General features: G+C 49.5%; 1 protein-coding gene across 1 annotated transcript in view; it reads right to left on the bottom strand.

Moving 5' to 3' along the window:
• The window catches only part of LOC138473264 (pancreatic triacylglycerol lipase-like), a 393,166-nt gene that overhangs the window by 319,084 nt on the left and 55,344 nt on the right, over positions 1 to 18,738 (bottom strand). The window contains exon 4 of the mRNA XM_069611903.1: positions 15,084 to 15,218. Within this exon, the coding sequence (XP_069468004.1) occupies positions 15,084 to 15,218 (135 nt within the window). The remainder of the gene's footprint in view (positions 1 to 15,083; positions 15,219 to 18,738) is intronic.

Genomic DNA, 18,738 nt, shown 5'->3' with positions numbered 1-18,738 from the left:
GAAAGCAAAGAACATATGGGCAAAAAACACAGAAACAGAATCCACCCTTATAGGAGACTCTTGTGCCCTATTTGCAGGAGAAAGGCCATAGAAACTACACTACCCAGACTTCCCTGGGCAAAGAACTACTGGGACAAGCCCAAAAGTGGCGGGACCCGCCTGCGCTCAAGAACAACCAAAGCACGGGGCTTGTGCTTGAGCTCTCGATGGGAGAGGACGTGTCTTGAAGAGCTCCGTGTACAGGGATCAGCACGAGGGGCCACGCCCCAACGCTCTTCTACCCAGGCCCCTCGCCAAAGAAAGCTAAGTAGCGCTCGCACTAGAGAGACATGGGGGATGCATGGGGGAGAACGCGCAAAGCAGCAACGCCACACCACAGGGCCAGCATGACCTGTCATAACACACATGAATAACTCCATGGTACAAGAACCGTTGTGGATGTGTGGCGATCCCACACTGGAAGAAACAAATGCAATTTCAAAGAAAGTGGAACACACAGAATTGTACACCAAAGTGGTCAAGAAGAAAAAGAAAATCACAGCGGGAGAAGAATCACAACCTGTTAGCTCTGTGAACTCAACTTTCAAGAAAGATGAATCGAAACAAGACAGAAAAAAAAAGGATTTAGCAACTTGGAATAAGAAAAACAAAGCAATTACCAAGAGAACAGGGTTGATCATTATATGAATATGACATTTAGAACACCAAACATGTAAAGAAACAAGTGTTTTAGATGTGGTTGATCTGATCACTATGCCCAGCCCTCCACCAGAAGGGAGCAAATTGCGGTATGAGAGGGTACTTTGACGTTGTTTGTAGAGGGACAAAGAGAATAACCACATGTGTGCAAGAGAGTGAGGAATCAGAGGAAGAGCAACATGTGATGAGCATAATGAGCTGTACGTAAAACAACGAACTAAGATGCCCAAATGGCAGACTCTAAATCGAAGGCCGCTTGCTTGAAATGATGTTGGATGGTTGCTTACTGTACACTCTTGAAAATGTAGCCAAATGGAGAGAACTACCCAGAAGTGTTCAGGGCTGGACTGCCCCACCAGGACACCGGGACATCCCCCGCTAGGCCTCTGGCCTGTAGGGCCTCTTTTTGAGCAGAAGGATACATGTATTACACATCGCGTGATTTTCCTCAGCTCTGCCTGGGTGTTTTGAATTGGCTGCCACCATTGACCGAGGCAGAGGCACCGTCATTTCTTTCTCTTCCCAGCAGCTGGGCTGGGCCCGCGCCTGCACAGGGCCCCTGGGCTGGGCACCAGATTGGAACCGCACGTGCCCTGCAGAGGCACCGTCATTTTTTTATTTTTCTACCCAGCAGCTGGTCTGGGCCCGCCCCTGCGCAGGGCCTCCTGGCTGGGCACCGGATTGGAATTGCACGTGCCCTGCTGCAGCCCAGGCTGCGCCCACAGTGCACACATTGGCAGCGCAGGCCAGGCAGGTCAGCAGGGCAGGCTGCAGGCAGCTGGCCCGGGCTGCATGAGGCCTTGGCAAGCCGCAAGATCGATGTCGATTGACTGTGTCAGGTAAGCAAGATGCTGAACATCGCAATTGAAGGAACTTTATCTCGAGATTGTGTGATCATTTGCTCGAGTCGTTCCTCGAGTAAATAACTCCCCTGGCCTGTCCCTCTGTTAAGTTCCCGTAGTCACTATATTAATTAGCTCCCATCAGCAGGTGGGTGAACAAATGGGGGTATCCGAGTGACAGCATGCCAGCCTTCATTGTCAGCCTGAATGGGCCTAACCGGCATTCTTAGGGATTTCGTTACTAACGGAGGAAAGCATTTGTACTCCTGAACATGGGAAAACGCTGATGTTGGTACAGCAGCACTCATGTTGTGCTGTTTTATTGTGAGACACATTAGGTATGGTTGGGGGCGGGTCGGAGCCCCCACGCGGTCCCGTAAGCCCCCACCACCTGAAGGATTCACACGGGCACCAGTCCTTCGTGTTCGGGCTTCCCGGCCGCTCTGCCCCGGCCGGGAACGCCCCCTTTATTTATACACAGTGCGGCGGCGTGACACGTCACGCCGCCGTGTAAGCCCGTCATCGGGCAGCGCCACACTCCTCCTTTTCCAGTAGGAACAACAAAATAGATTAACAGTAACTTTATTAACCAGAAAAACCACACATCTATCATAAACACTACTGCACACCCAAAACCCCTTTAATGTCATCCACCCAGATCTTCTCACCCCAGTTCACTAACCAAGCGTCCCACAACATATTCGCTGAGGTAGGCAGGTTTCCCTCGCCCAGCCCTCTGGGGGTACCTCCGGCCTACCTCCGGCACGTGACGTCCTTCTGCCGCTTCTCCCCGGACTGGGGATTCGGGTACTTCGTCCGAGAGGCCTACGCCAGCCGGCATATCTGGTGGATCAGGTTCGGGTGGGGTTTCAGTTCGTGGATCACCCAGCTTCTTAAAGAAACTCACATTTCGGGTGACCGCAGATCGTCCATCCTAAGCCGTCACCATGGACCCTTTCACTGCCACTACATCCAATGGCTCCAGTTCATAGGGGAGCGAGAGCTTCCCGTGGGGGTGTCGGTTGCGGATAAGGACCTCATCTCCCGGTTCAAGTCTTTGAGGTCGGAGACCCCTGCGCAGATTTTCTTGTTCCGTTCGGACTCGCCTTTCAGCCTCCACCCGCTGACTATCGATGACCCCTGGTTCTTTCTCCCCAACTTCCGGCAACAGCCCCCGGGGGCACCTCCTGAATAACGCTTCTGCCGGCGCCACTCCCGTGGCGGCATGTGGGTGGTGCGGTACACCCGCAGAAACTGATAGAGGGCGCGTTGTAAGGATTGCCCCTGCCCCTGAGCAATTCGGAAGGTTTTGTTCAGAGTCCGCATCAGTCTCTCAGCGTCCCCGTTTGCTCGGGGCCACAGTGGGGAGATCTTCCGGTGCTGTATTTCGCAGCTCTCCATCAACTCGGAGAACCGCTCACTTTGGAAGGGCGACCCGTTGTCAGAGCATAGAGTGTGGGGAAAACCATGGGCCGCAAATATTTTCTCCATCGCCACCACCACATGCTCAAAGGCCACAGATTCGACGAACTCGACCTCCGGGTATCTCGAGTGTTCATCGACTATCACCAGGAAGTGGGTGCCCACTGATGTTGAGCCAAAGTCGGCGTGGACGATCTCCCAGGGCCTCGTGCCTCGGGGCATTGCCTCAATTGCAGGTTCTCGTTGCAGAGGAGAGGCCGCCTGACACCATACGCATGCCGCCACGAAGTCGTCCACCCTTTTCTCCAACTCCGGAAACCAGACTTTCGAACGGAGCCGCGCCTTGGTCTTGGCGGCGCCCTGATGTCCATGGTGGGCGAGACTGATCACATCGCTCACCTTTGACTGTGGAATGACAATCCGGTCACCCCGGAGTAGCAGCCCTGAGTCGGAGAACGACAACTCCTCCTTCACCTTCCACAACTGCTCCAGTGCTGTTTTGGCTTCCTGCGTGCGCCCGGACACAGCTCCGAGGATGGACTTCCAAGACCCATTACGCATTGAGTCCTTCAAGATTCGAAAACACTGGTCCTCAGCCGCAGCAGCCTCCAACTCCTCTAGGGACATCGCATTTGGTGTTGCCACCTCCACCACCATTCGTACATAACTGTCCGCTTCTTCTCTGCAGGTGTCATGCCCCTCTCCCCCACCTACTCCCGGATGACGAGAAAGGTAGTCTGCGGCATTGTTGGCCCCTGGCCTATACACCAGGGTGACGGAATACTCGAGGAGGGCGAGCATCCACCTCTCAATTCTAGCCGGTGGTTTTGACGAGGAACCCACCAGTATCGGAAGCAGTGGTTTGTGCTCAGTTACCACCGTCACTGGACGTCTCAAGACATAGAGCCGGAAGTGTCTGCAGCCCCACAGCACCGCCAAGGCCTCCCGCTCGATCTGGGAGTACCTCTGTTCCGTTTCGGTGAGCGCTTTGCTTGCATACGCCACAGGTCGAACAATCCCGTTGCGGTCCACTTGAGTCAGCACTGCTCCCAACCCGAAAGGACTTGCATCGACCATAATCTCCGATTCCAAAGCGGGTCGAAAAACGCCATGGTGTCCCCCGTTGTGAGGGCACCCTTAATGTCCTCAAAGGCGGCCTGTTCGAGGGGGCCCCAGTGCCATGGTGACTCCTTCTTGGTCAGCGCCCGGAGTGGTTCAGATCTCGAGGCTAAGTTCGGGATGAACCGCCCACAATAGGTTACCATCCCCAGGAAGCTCCTCACGTCCGTCACAGACTCGGGGGCTTTCGCCGCTTTGATGTCCTGGACCTTTTTCGGGTCTGGCGACACCCCCCCCTCCTTGAATATGAAGCCAAAGAACTCAATAGAGGGGCGCATGAACTCACACTTTTCCCTGTGAAGGGTGAGGCCCAACGATTGAAGTCGTTTCAGAGTATTATCGAGCCTCTTCATGTGATCCACTTCGGTTTTGGCGAATACCAGAATATCATCGCTAATGTTAAGGACACCCTCCAGATCTGCTAGGGCGCCCCTGATGATATTTTGGAACACTTCAGCGGCAGACGATACTCCAAAGCTCAACCGCTTGTATCAATACAGTCCCCGATGGGTGGTAAACGTTGTTATGTACGGGGACTCTGGATGAAGGACGACCTGGTGATACCCGGCTCGGAGGTCCAGTTTCGAGAACACTCGAGCCCCCTGAACATCAGCAATGATATCATCGATCGTTGGTGTAAGATGTCGCTCCCTTTTGATCGCCTTGTTGGGGAGCCTCATGTCCACGCAAATGCGTACCGAGTCGGGTTGCTTGGGCTTTCTGGCCACCACGATCGGAGACACCCAGGGGGTTGGGCCTTCAACCTTCTCGATGATATCCAGGCTCACCAAATTGTCCAGCTCCTTATCGACCTGCTCCCTTAAATGGAATGGTACTCGGCGGTGTTTCAATGCGATGGGCTGTACTGACTCATCGATGTGTAATCGAACCGGTTCCCCAGTCATCTTTCCGATCCCACCGAAGAGTGCAGCATATTTGTCGAGGAGATCATTAATGTCCTCCAGGTGGAGGGAGTATGCAAAGCTGACGATACCTAAAGCCTCCGCAGCTGCACAGCTGAGCAAGGTATTATTGCTCACCGGGGTCACATAGAATCGAGCCTTGATTTGTGAGCCATCATGCTCCACATCTGCCACGAAGACACCGTCTAGCGGTATCGGTTCCTGACCCCCAAAAGCAAATATGCGGGCCTTCGGTGTGCCCAGACCTGGGAGGGGTTTGAGAGAGTCATAATGCCCTCTGGCCATCACATTGACAGAGGCGCCTGTGTCAACGAGCACTGGGACTGGGGAGTGGTTGATCTCCACCACACATCTCGGCTGTCTCCTGCTTTTTCCTTTGAGTATTCCCACGCTGGAGACGAAAAAGATGTTCTCCTCGTCTTCCTCTTCGGCTCCTTCAGGATGGGACTCGACTTCACCCTGTCCTACCTGGGCAACACTGGGCTGTTGGCTCTGGCGCGGAGTCCACGTCCGTGCCTGACCTCTCGGCACCATCACCGGCATGGCTGCACGACATACTCTCGAGAAGTGATCGGCCAGTCCACACCTCCCACAGGTTTTTCCAACCGCCGGGCATTCTGCCATGTGAGGGAGGTCGTACCCGCACTTCTGGCACGATTCCCCGGCTCTTCCTGCCCTGTCTCGGGGTCCTCCACCCGGGTGTCTCACTCCACGGCCACCCCGCCACACGACACACACCTCCTCCGACCTCACTGACCGAGACCCTGCTTCCATCTTGTTGGCTCGGGCTTCTGCTACCTCGTGGCACCTGCCCAGCTCCAGTATGCGGGGCAGCGTGATGCCCGGCTCTCTCAGGACTTGCCTCCTGAGCTTGCCAGAGGAGCATGCCTGGATTAGCATCGTGCGTATCATGTCGTCTGCATCCCCCCCATGCGCATCCGAGGGAGAGGCGGCGTAGGCGACCATAAAAAGTGTCCAGTGTCTCCTCTTCCTTCTGCTTAGCCGAAAGCATGATGAACCTCTCATAGTCCACATTTGCAAGGGGAAGGAAATGTGCAAGGAGTGCCGCCTTGGCCGCATCATAAGAGTTGTTGATAGGTGTAAGCGATTCAAATATCTCCTGGACTGCCGGCCCTGCCGAGTACAGCATGGTGGCAATTCTGCTGTCATCATCCGTCACCTGAGCAGCCCTGAAATACATGTCGAGGCGACTCACCTATCTTCTCCATCGGGGCCCCATGCTCGAGGGTGGGCCCGATGCATCAAACTCCGGGATGGGCTGCAAGGCGGCATGGGCCGCGGGTGCTCGTGCTTGAGCCATGATGGGAAATCCTGGTTGTCCAAGTGGCGGTCCTGCAGGGGCTTGAATCACCAGAGGTAGGACGGCCTGTTGTTGAGCCGCTGCCTGGCCACGATCGCGGGGGAGTGACGCGGCTGCAACACCACTGTCTGAATCCTCAGAGTCACCCATGGGCTTGAGCGCACAGGCACCCCCACCTACTGTCCTGAGGGCCGCAACTCAAACTCCCACCATCATAGTGCGACTCACCCCTTCCTTTCCGGGCACACGAACAGTTCAAACAGGGGGAGGCTTCCGGACAGGGCACCAATGGATGCACAAAAGACTCAGACACCCAGAGCAGCCACGCGTGATGATGAAGAAGACAAAGAAAAACCCACGGCACTCTGATGATGAAGGGGACAAAGAGAACACAGTGGATCCACCTTGCCGTAATCCAAATGGACCTAGGAGTTCCAAAAATTGAGCCGAGGCACTGGATTGGCCTAGACAGGCCCTGTCATGTAAGTCCTCCTCCTGGCTTTCACACGACGTAAGAGTCCCAAAACTGGGTTAAAAACCACAAACCAGACATGGGCGTGCAGGGTAGACTTCCTGCTATAAATGTGTCCAAAAATTAGGCCCGTGTCGTCTTCACGCTCCAAACCGGAGCCTCGTGAAGTTTCACGGCCTCCAAGACAAAATGGCCGCCGGCCGTGTGTGCGTCCCGCGACCCGGCATGAAACGAAACGAATGTCCGTTCCGCTTCGTTCAAAAATTATCTTCAAAAGATTACACCGCCGGGCCCGGGTCTCCCTCAACACTCGTCGCCACTGTTGGGGGCGGGTCGGAGCCCCCACGCGGTCCCGTAAGCCCCCACCACCTGAAGGATTCACACGGGCACCAGACCTTCGTGTTCGGACTTCCCGGTCGCTCTGCCGCGGCCGGGAACGCCCCCTTTATTTATACGCAGTGCGGCGGCGTGACACGTCACGCCGCCGTGAAAGCCCGTCATCGGGCAGCGCCACAGGTATGAAAAGGCTACAGTGTGTGGTGGTATGCTCATTCGCCAGTCCCAGAATGCAGCATCACAAGAGTATGGATGAGTGGTCTCGAAGGAAGACATTCAACTCAATGGTTCCCTTCCTCGCAACTCAACCCCACTGCCCCATGCCCTTCTCAATGCTGCGTGCATGTAGCATACCATGCACGCTTGTGGATGCACACACAGCGGGGCCTGCCCACAAGCATATTCAGCGACAACAAATTACAATATTGTTTTTCTAACTCGGGTTCACTAACACTTGTTTTGTAAATATAATGGTGATAAACAAAACTACAAGTTCCAGAATGCAAAGTGTGGTTGCCTGAAATGTGCAGAACTGCCTGATGTAGGACACTCTCCATTTATAGAATCATAGTATTTATAAATGTCATTATACTGCTGTGAGTGCAAGGTACTCACCGCACTGGCCCTAAGGTCTCAATAGTTATTTATGTCAGATGTATTGTTTATGTCTGAGAAGTGTAGGCTCTTGGGCGGCAGGTGGGTTTACAATCTGCACTGTGCGCTCTGCAAATCAAAGATGATAAGCAGAGGAAGCACACAGGCACAGGTTTTGTGCGCACATAGCGTATGTTGGTTGAGCGTTCCTTCAACCTACGGGCGCTTCGATGCTACAACATTGCGCATAGCCAGTGGTTTAACCAATCATGTTATGTTACCTCTAGGGGATTTGTAGAGCACCCGTCCTGACTGGTTTTCTGCCTAACGTGCCAGAGTGTGATGGTTGCGAGTGGGACTGTGTGAACATAAGCTAGTGGGAGAGACGTGTGCTGGAACCTGTGCACACAATCTGTAAAGATGCTGATTTATTTTTAAAAAAAGAGGTGGTTTTGTTCGCAATGTGTGCAGAGCCATACCACAAATACCAAGTCCTTACTCCTGAGCGGTTTATAATGTTGTGTTTCTGAAATTCCTAAAATGAAAGACTCAAGCTATGGGACTTACAGGCAAGGTTTGGGCTTAACAGGAAACTCTTTGAGCTTGCTTCGTTGAAACCTTACCATCTAACTTTTCACTCAACGCAAACATTAGCAAAGTCAGCAGTTTTGGTTTGTGAATAAGTATTAGTAATTTGCCAGGCACTGCTGTTAGATGCCCAGGTACTTGCACCATTTTGCACCTGTTACCATCAATTAATACCACCACGGGTGTGCCTGGCAAGTGCCCTTGCTGACACAAAAGTCCAAACTGTTGGCATTGCCAATGCTTGTTATGTATGTCAGAGTTATGCGCCCATTTGGGGCAAGTGCGATAAATATCAGCAGATGTGCCTAAATCACCCTCTCGCCGAATGGGAGGTTTCAAATTGGCTTTCCCTCCACTGTGGCCACCTCGAAAGGGGCTCTGCCGTGGACTCTTCCATCCATGCCTGCCCCTTTCCAATCCCCCTACACCCTCTCGCTCCGCCCTGGAAATGGAAGAGGGAATCCACTTGGGACCTTGGCTCCCAAATGCATGGTGGCCTACTTTCCATATTTTCACATAAACAGGACCCACCGGTTGCAAGCTTGCAGAGTCCCATTTGTTCCATCTATTACTCCACCCGTACCACCCGGGGCGTTTAGCACGTGATGCTAAAACTATAATGGCCTTTTCTTGTGGCCATTACCACTCAGTACAAACATCAGTGTGCAGCATTATTACTTAAATAGAACACTCCCCACCTCACTCATTATGTATGCTCTTTCCAAGGTAGTTTGCAGATAATATAGCACTAAGGGTGAAACATGCCCCATACTGCAAACCCAGCACGACAATGCCAGGCTCACGTACTTTGGGTAAGTGGTGAAGCTGGGATTTGATAGGAGTCTGCAATTTAGGCACTTAACCACAACTCTAACCATCTCCAGTGAATATTGATATGTTTTAAAGCAGTGTCATCCCAGGCCTAACATCATATATTTCTTTTTAAAGATTACATTAAAAAATACACAAATCACATAACAAACCAACCTTCTAAAATGTACATCATTATAAAAACATGTTAAGCAAAGGAAGTGTGATTGTAGCTTTATTTTCTCTATCATAAAACAAGAAGGGCAGCTGGCAGGCCAGACATCTGTCCATGGATGGCTGGTAAGTAAAGTCAGGGTTTGGGAACGGGAGCAGGTAGTCCGGTGTACTTGGTGATCTCAGAGGAGTTTCAATCATAATTCTCCTAAAGTGGCCCGCCATTGTCTGTCTGGGGCATCACTGCAGCAAGGGGAGGGGGCAGCCTAATGTTGTGAAGTACTGGACAGATGGCTCTATGTAGCGTAGGGTACTGTGCTATGAAACCAGACGCCCATGCCCAGTGCCAAACTGCCAGCGTGGGAGACCACTCTCAGTCTAAAGCAGCACCCATGCACATTTGTGAAAGCACTCCTTTTCCCTGTTTGATACTCAAGTGCCCCCTCTTATATCCAAAAGCAAGGAGCCTGGAAAGTCCATTCACCACCCATATGCTTGAGGATGCAGATTGCCACCACTTAGCCTCCAAGAGTTCTTCTTTCTCACGAAAAGGAATCCCAGACAGGACACATTCCTGCCTATTCCTTTCAATGGAAGCTGACCTCTGTGCCGATATGTTGTCTCTACACCACAACTTCTGAGCAAGAGATACTCCAGGGGCATTAGCAACGGTGTAAAGAGGGTCTTTCCAGCAACCTTTTCAGCAAGCATTGGCAATGCCAACAGTTTGGCCTTTTGTGTAGGCATGGGAAATGCCCTTGCCAGGCACCGCCGTAGTGGTATTAACGACCTTTTGTTGGTAGCAGGTGCAAAATGGCTCGAGCACCTGGGCATCTAATAGCAGTGCCTGGCAAAAGCGTCAAACCTATGTACAATGCTTGTTTTTAAGAGGGCTCCAGTGAAGGACATGCATAGTGCTTATAAATCGAGTGGCTGAAGGGAGGCCTGGTAAGACATTTTTATTACACCAGTAGTGTGTTTACTGCTCCAATTAAGTCATTCCTCCCTAGCTGTACACCAACCCAATAGTTTTGACTTATAGGTGGCGCAAGCGACACCCAATAGTCCAAACTACAAATGGGAAAGCCCTCTTAAGATAGTAGCATAGATTAAGCGCTGCACACTTTTCACACCTAACATACTGTTATCGCTCTTAAGTCCTATGTTCTTCAGTGTGTGCCATTTAGCCTTCCTGTATATTTATAGTTTTCGACATTATAAAGTTGTGCCTACAATGACCAGAATGCATATGATGTGAGCCTAACAGCCAAGACTGGCTGATTATTTCAAACCTCACAAAAAAAGTCTTTTAGTCATTGTTTAATACTGCAATCTATCTTGTTTTTTAATATTATTAGTAATTTATGCAGCGCTTCTCCTAGGCGCTCGAACCCATGTTGTATAAAATCATCCCTTTCGAAAGGTGAGCGCCTTGCTCCCAAACGATCTTCCCAGTTAGGCAGGACGTGAATAAAAAGTGCAGTCGTGCAACAAAGGTAAACACGTTGTTTTTATGGCAACCAATCGCACACAGTGCAGACTATTCTATTGATAAGTTTAAAAGCAAGTTTTATGCTGTAACGGGCCCTTCCGAGTGAGCTGTAAAGTGCCAGAGAAATGGACTGTTCCCACTCATCATTACACACATGCACCTGACATAATAACAGTAACGCATTGCTTATATAGCGCTACACACCCATAGCTCTCGGAGCGCTGAGATACCAGAAGACATTATTATCCCACAGAGTGGTACTTAACTTATAGACCTTGGAAGGATGAAAGGCTGAGTTGATCCTGCCGGGATTCGAACCTGCCACAGCAGAATGCACACAGATATCAAGGGTGAGCGCTTAGCTCACTGTGCTATCTGACCAGCTTAAAAGCATGCCAAATAGGTGGCTTAAAAGAAACAGGATGGGAGTGGGGAATTACCTACAGCCTGCAAAGCCCTGCTGGAAGGGGTAGAGTGGCCTATAGGGAACTCTGGAGATTGCCCACTAGGCCTCTGCACCCTGGGCCTCTTCTTTATGGTAATGTATTGGTAATGTATTGGATTTCCACATTTTCTCAAAGGAAAAGGGTTGGGCTTGCTGAAAATGTGTACTATGGGCAACTTTGAAAATTATTTCCAGGGCCTCTTTTGGTTCCCAGTCCACCCCTGGAAGTGTTCCGAGAAGGCATTGGAAAACTTGCAGGCTGTGTCCATAAGATATGTTTGAAGGATGGTGCGACACTGAACAGTTACAGGGTGAGAAACATTCGACTGGCCGCAACAAGAGAAGTGAAGGAGGAGCTACAAAGCCTGGTCAGCCGGAAAATAATTGAACTAGTGGAATCCGCAGAATGTCCTATAGTTGTGGCACAGAAGAAAAATGGTAAACTTAGGATTGTGTAGACTTGAGAGATGTGATCTGTGATTCATGCTAGGTTAGTGAGGGGAGATGCAGCTTCATGGGCTGAGTTTTAGGGGAGCCTTTATTGACATCCCCCTGGATGACTCCTACAAAATATATAAGACATTTTAAACTGTTGTTGGATCAGGGCATTTTTTCAAATTTTGGGTCTACAGTATTGCCTTCCATGTCACACTGAATGTTAAATAAATTACCAGGAAGTGCATATCATGTGAGCCTGTGGTGCTCTTTCAATCTTGCTTGGTAGATCCTCACCTTAGTAAGGTCTGTGACAAGGAAGATGTGCAAAGGGTTAATGGCCCAATTACTTACTGGCAATCACCATGACGCAGAGTTCTGGTCTTTCTCATCACAGCAAAAACAAGGAGTGATGGTTGGAAGGTTTAGAATGAGTCGTAACCTCTGTCATTGCTCTGGGCAACCCTCCAGACCATCGTTCTTCACCTGCCAAGTCATTACAAAAGGGGAAAGACCATATGCAAATTAGGCTAGGTCCCACCCCAAAAGGGCCCGTCCAGACCGAACTGCTAGGTCACATCCCCTTCTGCATGAGACCACAAGCATCCCCAGAAATGTTTCAGGCCTTGTTGAGCCTCATCAGTGATGAGGAGCTTGGGTCTCTAGGCCCAGCAGGCACGGGACCCAGGTCTGGGCATACCCGTCCCACTCGGGGTGACAAAGCAAAAACAAGGAGTGATAGCTGAAGGTTTAGAATTAATCTTAACTTCTGGCATTGCTCTGGGCAACTTCCCAGACCATCGTTCTTCCCTTTCTCATCACAGCCCTACTTTCCCTCCCATCCAGATTGATACAGGTTGGGTATTTCCAGACTGGCTTCATGGGGGAAATGGATTAGTTGGAGATTGCTAAAGAAATACCAGAAACAATATGGAGGAGAGACTACTGACGTAACACGTTCCTCCATGTTTGAAGGTGAAGGGTAGCCTGGAGAGTCTATGAGAGACATAACCTCAACTAAGTAAGGACTGTGATGACCAGGACTCAGTGTAGTGAAGATTACTGGTAAAGCTCTTAGCTGGAGGTAACTCAGGTGCCCCACTTCAAACTTGTGCTTTGCCGGTGCGGTAACGTGCTGGTAAATGGAATTACTGACATGTTATTACCACACCAGCAAAGCTGTAAGGAGGCCCAATGTATACTGTGAAATCATTCACTCAGGGATTATGTGGTTCAAAGATATGAGGTTATAGTGAACTTGCCAAGTCTTTTTATTAATTGAGTGCTGAAACTCAATTAATAAAAAGACTTAATGGAATTACCACCACTTTTCCCGCCGCACCACGATACTTCGAGTATGGCCCTAAAGTAGGGGATTTACCTCCAGCATAATGCTGGTGGTAAATCTTCACTTTTCACCAAAAATCGACAAAATCAGGGGAATTACTGTGGCAGTAATACTGCCATCATTAATTCCACCAAAACTGCCCCATAGAGTTCAATGGACTCCCAAAATATGGGGATTAACTCCTCCACTGCCACTTGTAATTCGGCAGTAATTCCGCCGGACTAAGTGGTGGTGATGGTAATTTAGTTGGGAGGTATTCCGGTGGATTTACCACTGGAATATCGCCCAACTCCTAATGAGGCCCTGAAGTGTGAGGCTTTGCGTGTGTGTTCCCTATAAAATTCCACACCGTTTCACCAATCTGCACCACATTTTGCACAGTCACCCATTAAGACCATCCAGACATTACTGACTACATGACATCTGGACATCCTACCCCTTCCTCCAAATTTCAGCAAAAGTGAAAATGTAGGTGTGGGTTTGTGGCTTTTCCTATTTTCCCTATACAACTACACTCTGTATCACATGTTTACCCTATCCATCCTGTCACTTTATGTACATATGCCACTATGTACGCACCGTGTCCTGCTCTCGTGCTTGGTCGCAGGAGCTTTACTGATAACCACCATATCACACTACTATGCTTACTCTCTCCTATACACCATCATTCAACTAGAACACAGCTATACTATGACACATTTGGCCTAGCTGTTCTCATACTAACATGACCCCACGAACACCTCATCATCCTAATAAAACACAGCTAGCTGAGCATGTACCGGCTAGTTTAGGCGTCTCCTCAGGCCTAACGCAGTCAGAAATCAGTCTGGGTGTCCACCCTACAGACTGAACACATCCAACTGATTTCCTCAACACCACACCTACCGCTAAGAAGCAGCTATCATGCAACAACCACACCAGCTGCACACATATCCAGTGTTGCCCACGAACCATACAACACTCTCTCTCTCTCTACTGACTTCAAATGCGGTGCCTGAGGGCGTTCAACCGACCAGCGCTTTGAGGTCATACCAATGATGCATAAGGTGCTATATAAATGCCAAGTAACATAACATAACACAACACACCGTTTCACCAATCTGCACCAAATTTTACACAATCACCTGTTAGGACCCTCTAGACATTACTGGCTACATAACATCTGGAAACCCTACCCCTTTCCCCAGATTTCAGCAAAATTTTACCGGCATGGACCAAGGTGCTAATAGCACCTTGGTCCACCGCCTACCGTGTAATTAGGCAGTTCTAATATATTTCTGTTCTTCTCATATCCTGTGCATCCATTTTATGGCTTTTTTGGATTGATTTTTGATACTTGGATCGGGACACGCCTTACAGCACTATGGTTTGGGCGTCCTCTTTTCATTTTATCTTTCTTACAGCACCTTTAAAGTTTGGGTCTCCGTGGCTATTTTAGTTTTGGCAATGTTAATGTCATGCAGAGTGCTTACTACCACCTCTTCGCACCTTGCACCTTTTCACATAGGATCCAGTTGCTGTCATGTGTGACACCAGGAGAGACACAGTTTGCAGACACCTGACCTACGATAACCCCACTAGGACCAAACGCCCCCCAAAGGAGGGAACCGACCACAAGCGATCCATGTGGCAGTGTCTTCTGTGGTGAAGAGAATCACATAGTCGCCAGGCCATTGTGTACCCATCTACAAGCTCTCTTGGAAGAAGAAGCCGTCTGTGCAAGATCAGTAAGAAACCGCTGTACTCAGTGTTGTGAAGCACCCACAGTTTGACGTGCTATTGCTAAACAAAACTCCAAATAAATAATAGAAAGTTTCTACATTTTGCTTGAAGCTCTCATTAGGTGTTGAGGTGTAACTTTTAGAATCGGAGATCCTACTATGTTACTCACATGAACACCATACAGCACGTTGCATTCTAATCCGGACTGAAGAGTGCCTGGGGGAGTACTACCAGTATTCATAGGTTAGGCTGTCACACAATGAAGTGCCCATGTTGTCCACACAACACTGTCTCTAATAAATGATGGGCAAAGACATGCTTAAAATGGAGTAATGGCTTACCAACAGAATGTTTGTGAAATACGCGATTTCAGCTCCAACCACACGGATGTTGTTGGCTGCCTGGGAATATAGAGTTCTGGATCCACCCAGCCAGTCCACACAGATACAGTTCACATCTTCCACTTGGAACATCCGCTGGTGCAAACGTAGAGGGTGGTGGGAGAAAGAGACAACTCTTGTAAGTAGGGTTGGCTTACTACAAACCATAGTGAGGGCAGCACATCAGCATGGCCTGCCCGTCACCTGCACATTTCCTGCTTTGATCCAGGCGGACCTTCATGAATTATTTTCATACATTGAAGTGAATAAAACAGACCTCAGTGTTCTACATACAGCAGAAAACATTGTTATCCAGCATCTTGGAGGGAATAAAAGGGTTCCATGTAATAATTTCCCCGCAAAAATGTCTCCTGACAAAAAAGTTGCAGTTTGTTGCAGAGACATTATTACATTGAACATGCGGGCGACAACACTGCAACCCCTCAAATTTTCTTTTTGTTTACAATGGGTCAGGGGACATCCCTGCAACCCGTCCCCATACATAATGTCACCATACATAATGTTGCCAATGGCATTTCCCAGCGACATTATGGGCCTCATTACAAGGTAGGCGGTGGGCCAAGGTGCTAATAGCACCTTGGTCCATGCCGGTAAAATACCCACACAGCCTTGGTGGAAAGGGGAATTACCGCCCTATTCCAAGGTTGGTGGGGCGGTAATTTCCCCTTCCACCATTGCCCTTCCCCATTTCCATTTTTGCCCCATAGGGCATAATGGGAATGGGGAAGGTGTTAATTACGGTACCGCAAATTTGCGATGCCGTAATTAGCACCAAGGTCCCTTAGCGGGTTGGTTTTTAATGCCTGCTAAAAGCAGGCGTTAAAAACCAACCCGCTAAGGGACCTCGTAGTAAGGCGGTAAGGGTTAACGGTCACCGGTACCATTACCGGTGGCCGTTAACCCTTACCGCCTTCCGTGTAATGAGGCCCTATGTATGGGAACATTATGTATGGGGACATTATTACCTGATACCAATAAAATGTGCCAAATAACAGAATGTTAGCATCATGGATGGCAGAGTGCCAATAGATAGTACAAGCAGTCAGGTAAACAAAGCTAACTTGGACTTTTACTTTATCACCCAGTCCACTACCATGTGCAATGCTTTGTCATCCAGAATTGTCCACTTTGTTGTCAACTATTTAATTATTAGAAACTCTTCTTTTACTGGCAATGACCAGTGCCAGTTGTCATACCTTTCTGGCTAATATATGGAGGGATACAAGGCTTTGGGTGAAGTGTTTCAGAAATGCTCCATACTTTCCTATTTTTACTGCTCTTTTCCTAATACCTAATTACTTTTGTTGTTTTTTCCTTACTGAGTTACCCTGGAGCGGTATTACGGAAAGGTTTGTGTTACCACATAATTCAAAAGCAGAGGTCTTGCTTTCAGACTGTGCTCACTACAACAGTGCCCTTAGAGTCAGCATAAGCAAAGGAATAACAAAGTTACTCACCGTAGTGACTACCTTACTCCTAGTCCATAGTCCCCTTTCCTCCATACTTGTGGGACATTCCATCGGAATGGGACCAGAGCACTTTTGTCAAAAAGCAGCAAAAGTTAAAATGTTTGTCCTTCTCTTTTTACGTGGGGTGCCAAACGCGACCATAACCCCGCCCTCATACCAGATGGGCATGAATGCCCTTCGGTGGTTGAAGACCCTGAGTGGAATACGCCTATGAGATACAGGAAGCAATCCATCGGGAGATAGTTACTTTCGAGGCAGGCCTCCCTTTCGGATCTCAGAAAGTCACAAAGAGTTGAGAAGAGTTCCTAAATTCAGATGTTCTATCCACATAAAATGTAACAGCTCGTCAGACATCCAAACTGTGCAATACCCTCTCAACATCTGAGGCCAGGTTTGGAAAAAAGACGGGTAACGAAATAGACTGATTCAAGTGAAAATCGGTCACCACCTTAGGAAGGAAAGTAGGATGCGTACAGAGGACAGCTTCATCCTTATGAAAGGTGAGAAATGGATGTTCTACAGACAAGGCTTGAAGTTCACTTACGTGCCTTGCCGAAGTCACTGCAATCAGAAAGGCCACTTTCCATGAAAGGTACTTTAAATCCACCGTAGCCATGGGCTCAAAAGGATTATGGTGTAAGGCGTTGAGGACCACGTTTAAATCCCACTTTGGATGCGGGATGCGAACAGGTGGATACAGATGCAATTGACCTGCAAAATGCCTTTTAATGACAGGATTTGTCAATCAAAAGGAACAAATGTCTGTCGACAAGTAAGCGGCAATACCTGACAAATAAGTCCTACAGGACAAGACATGAATGGCTGAAGTTGCCAGATGAGAAACGAAAGAAAGGACAGTGTCAGTGGTAGCATCTCTGGGGTCCAGCTGCTTAGCCAAACACCAGTGGCAAAACGAGAGCCATTTGCTCCTATACTGAGACCTCGTCAAAGGCTTTCTAGTTGCCTGGATAATACGCATATTATCCGTGGACAAATTGAAGCGCTCTAAGCATTTGAATTCAGGCACCAGGCCGCCAAGCTGAATGATTGTGGGGAGGGGTGCCACATCTGCTGAGCGCTCTGGTGAAGCAGGTCGGGAATCAGCGGTAGTCTGATTGGAGGACAAACTGACAGATGCTGAAGCTCCGAAAACCAGAATCTTGCTGGCCACCAAGGAACTATGAACAAGAGAGTGCAATTCGTCGTATTTATGAGCTTGCATAGCGCCCGATGAATCTGAGGAAGAGGAGGAAAGACATAGGCCTTCATGTTGTGCCACGGAATTTCAAGAGCGTCCCCAAGGGAAGAGGCTCTGAGTCTGTTCCTGGATGCATAAAGAGGAAGATTCCTGTTCGCTGATGTCGCAAAGAGGTCCATTTCTGGAGTGCCCCATTGGTGAAAAATGTAGGAGAGGATCTCCGTGTTCAGTTTCCACTCATAGCTGACCACTGTTTGTCGGATGAGAGAGTCTGCAGTCACATTCATTTGACCCGGTATGTGTACCGCCAGCAGCCAAATGCTGTACTGGATGGCCCATTCCCAAATCTTAATGGCTAGACCCACAAGAGTTGGCAACCTGGTACCACACTGCTTGTTGATGTAAAACATGGACACCGCTTTGTCTGTGCAGATGCGGACCACCTTCTTCGCTATAGAGTGGCTTGAAAGCCTTCAGCACCAGGAAAACCGCCAGAAGGTCCAGTTAATGGGGGTCATTACGAGTTTGGAGGCAGCCATGGCGCTATTAGCGCCATGGCTGCCTCCAAACCCGGGTCCGGGTCCGGTCTCACTGAATAGGGACTTACCGGGTCATTCGACCTTGGCGGACCCAGTAAATCCCCATTCAGTACACCATTCCCCATTCCCATTGAGCCCCCATGGGGCTCAATGGGAATGGGGAAGGCGCTAATAATGGGCCCGTAAGGGGCCTCGGAATTGGGCGGTAGGGGTTTAACAGCACCGCCATCCTTAACGGTGCCATTAAGCCCCTACCGCCCAACTTGGAATGACCCCCAATGTATGCGAAACTGTCTGTCCTGTGGAGACCATAGATCGAAAACCTGGAGATGGTCCAGCGTTGCGCCCCACCCCAGAAGGGAGGAGTCCGTGGTAATCGTCATCTGTGG

The sequence above is a fragment of the Ambystoma mexicanum genome, chromosome 8, assembly GCF_040938575.1.
Source record: "Ambystoma mexicanum isolate Mex_15411 chromosome 8, UKY_AmexF1_1, whole genome shotgun sequence".
In the NCBI taxonomy this organism is placed as follows: domain Eukaryota; kingdom Metazoa; phylum Chordata; class Amphibia; order Caudata; family Ambystomatidae; genus Ambystoma; species Ambystoma mexicanum.
Note: the sequence above shows the minus strand (reverse complement) of the source record. Positions and strands in the feature narration are given on the sequence as shown.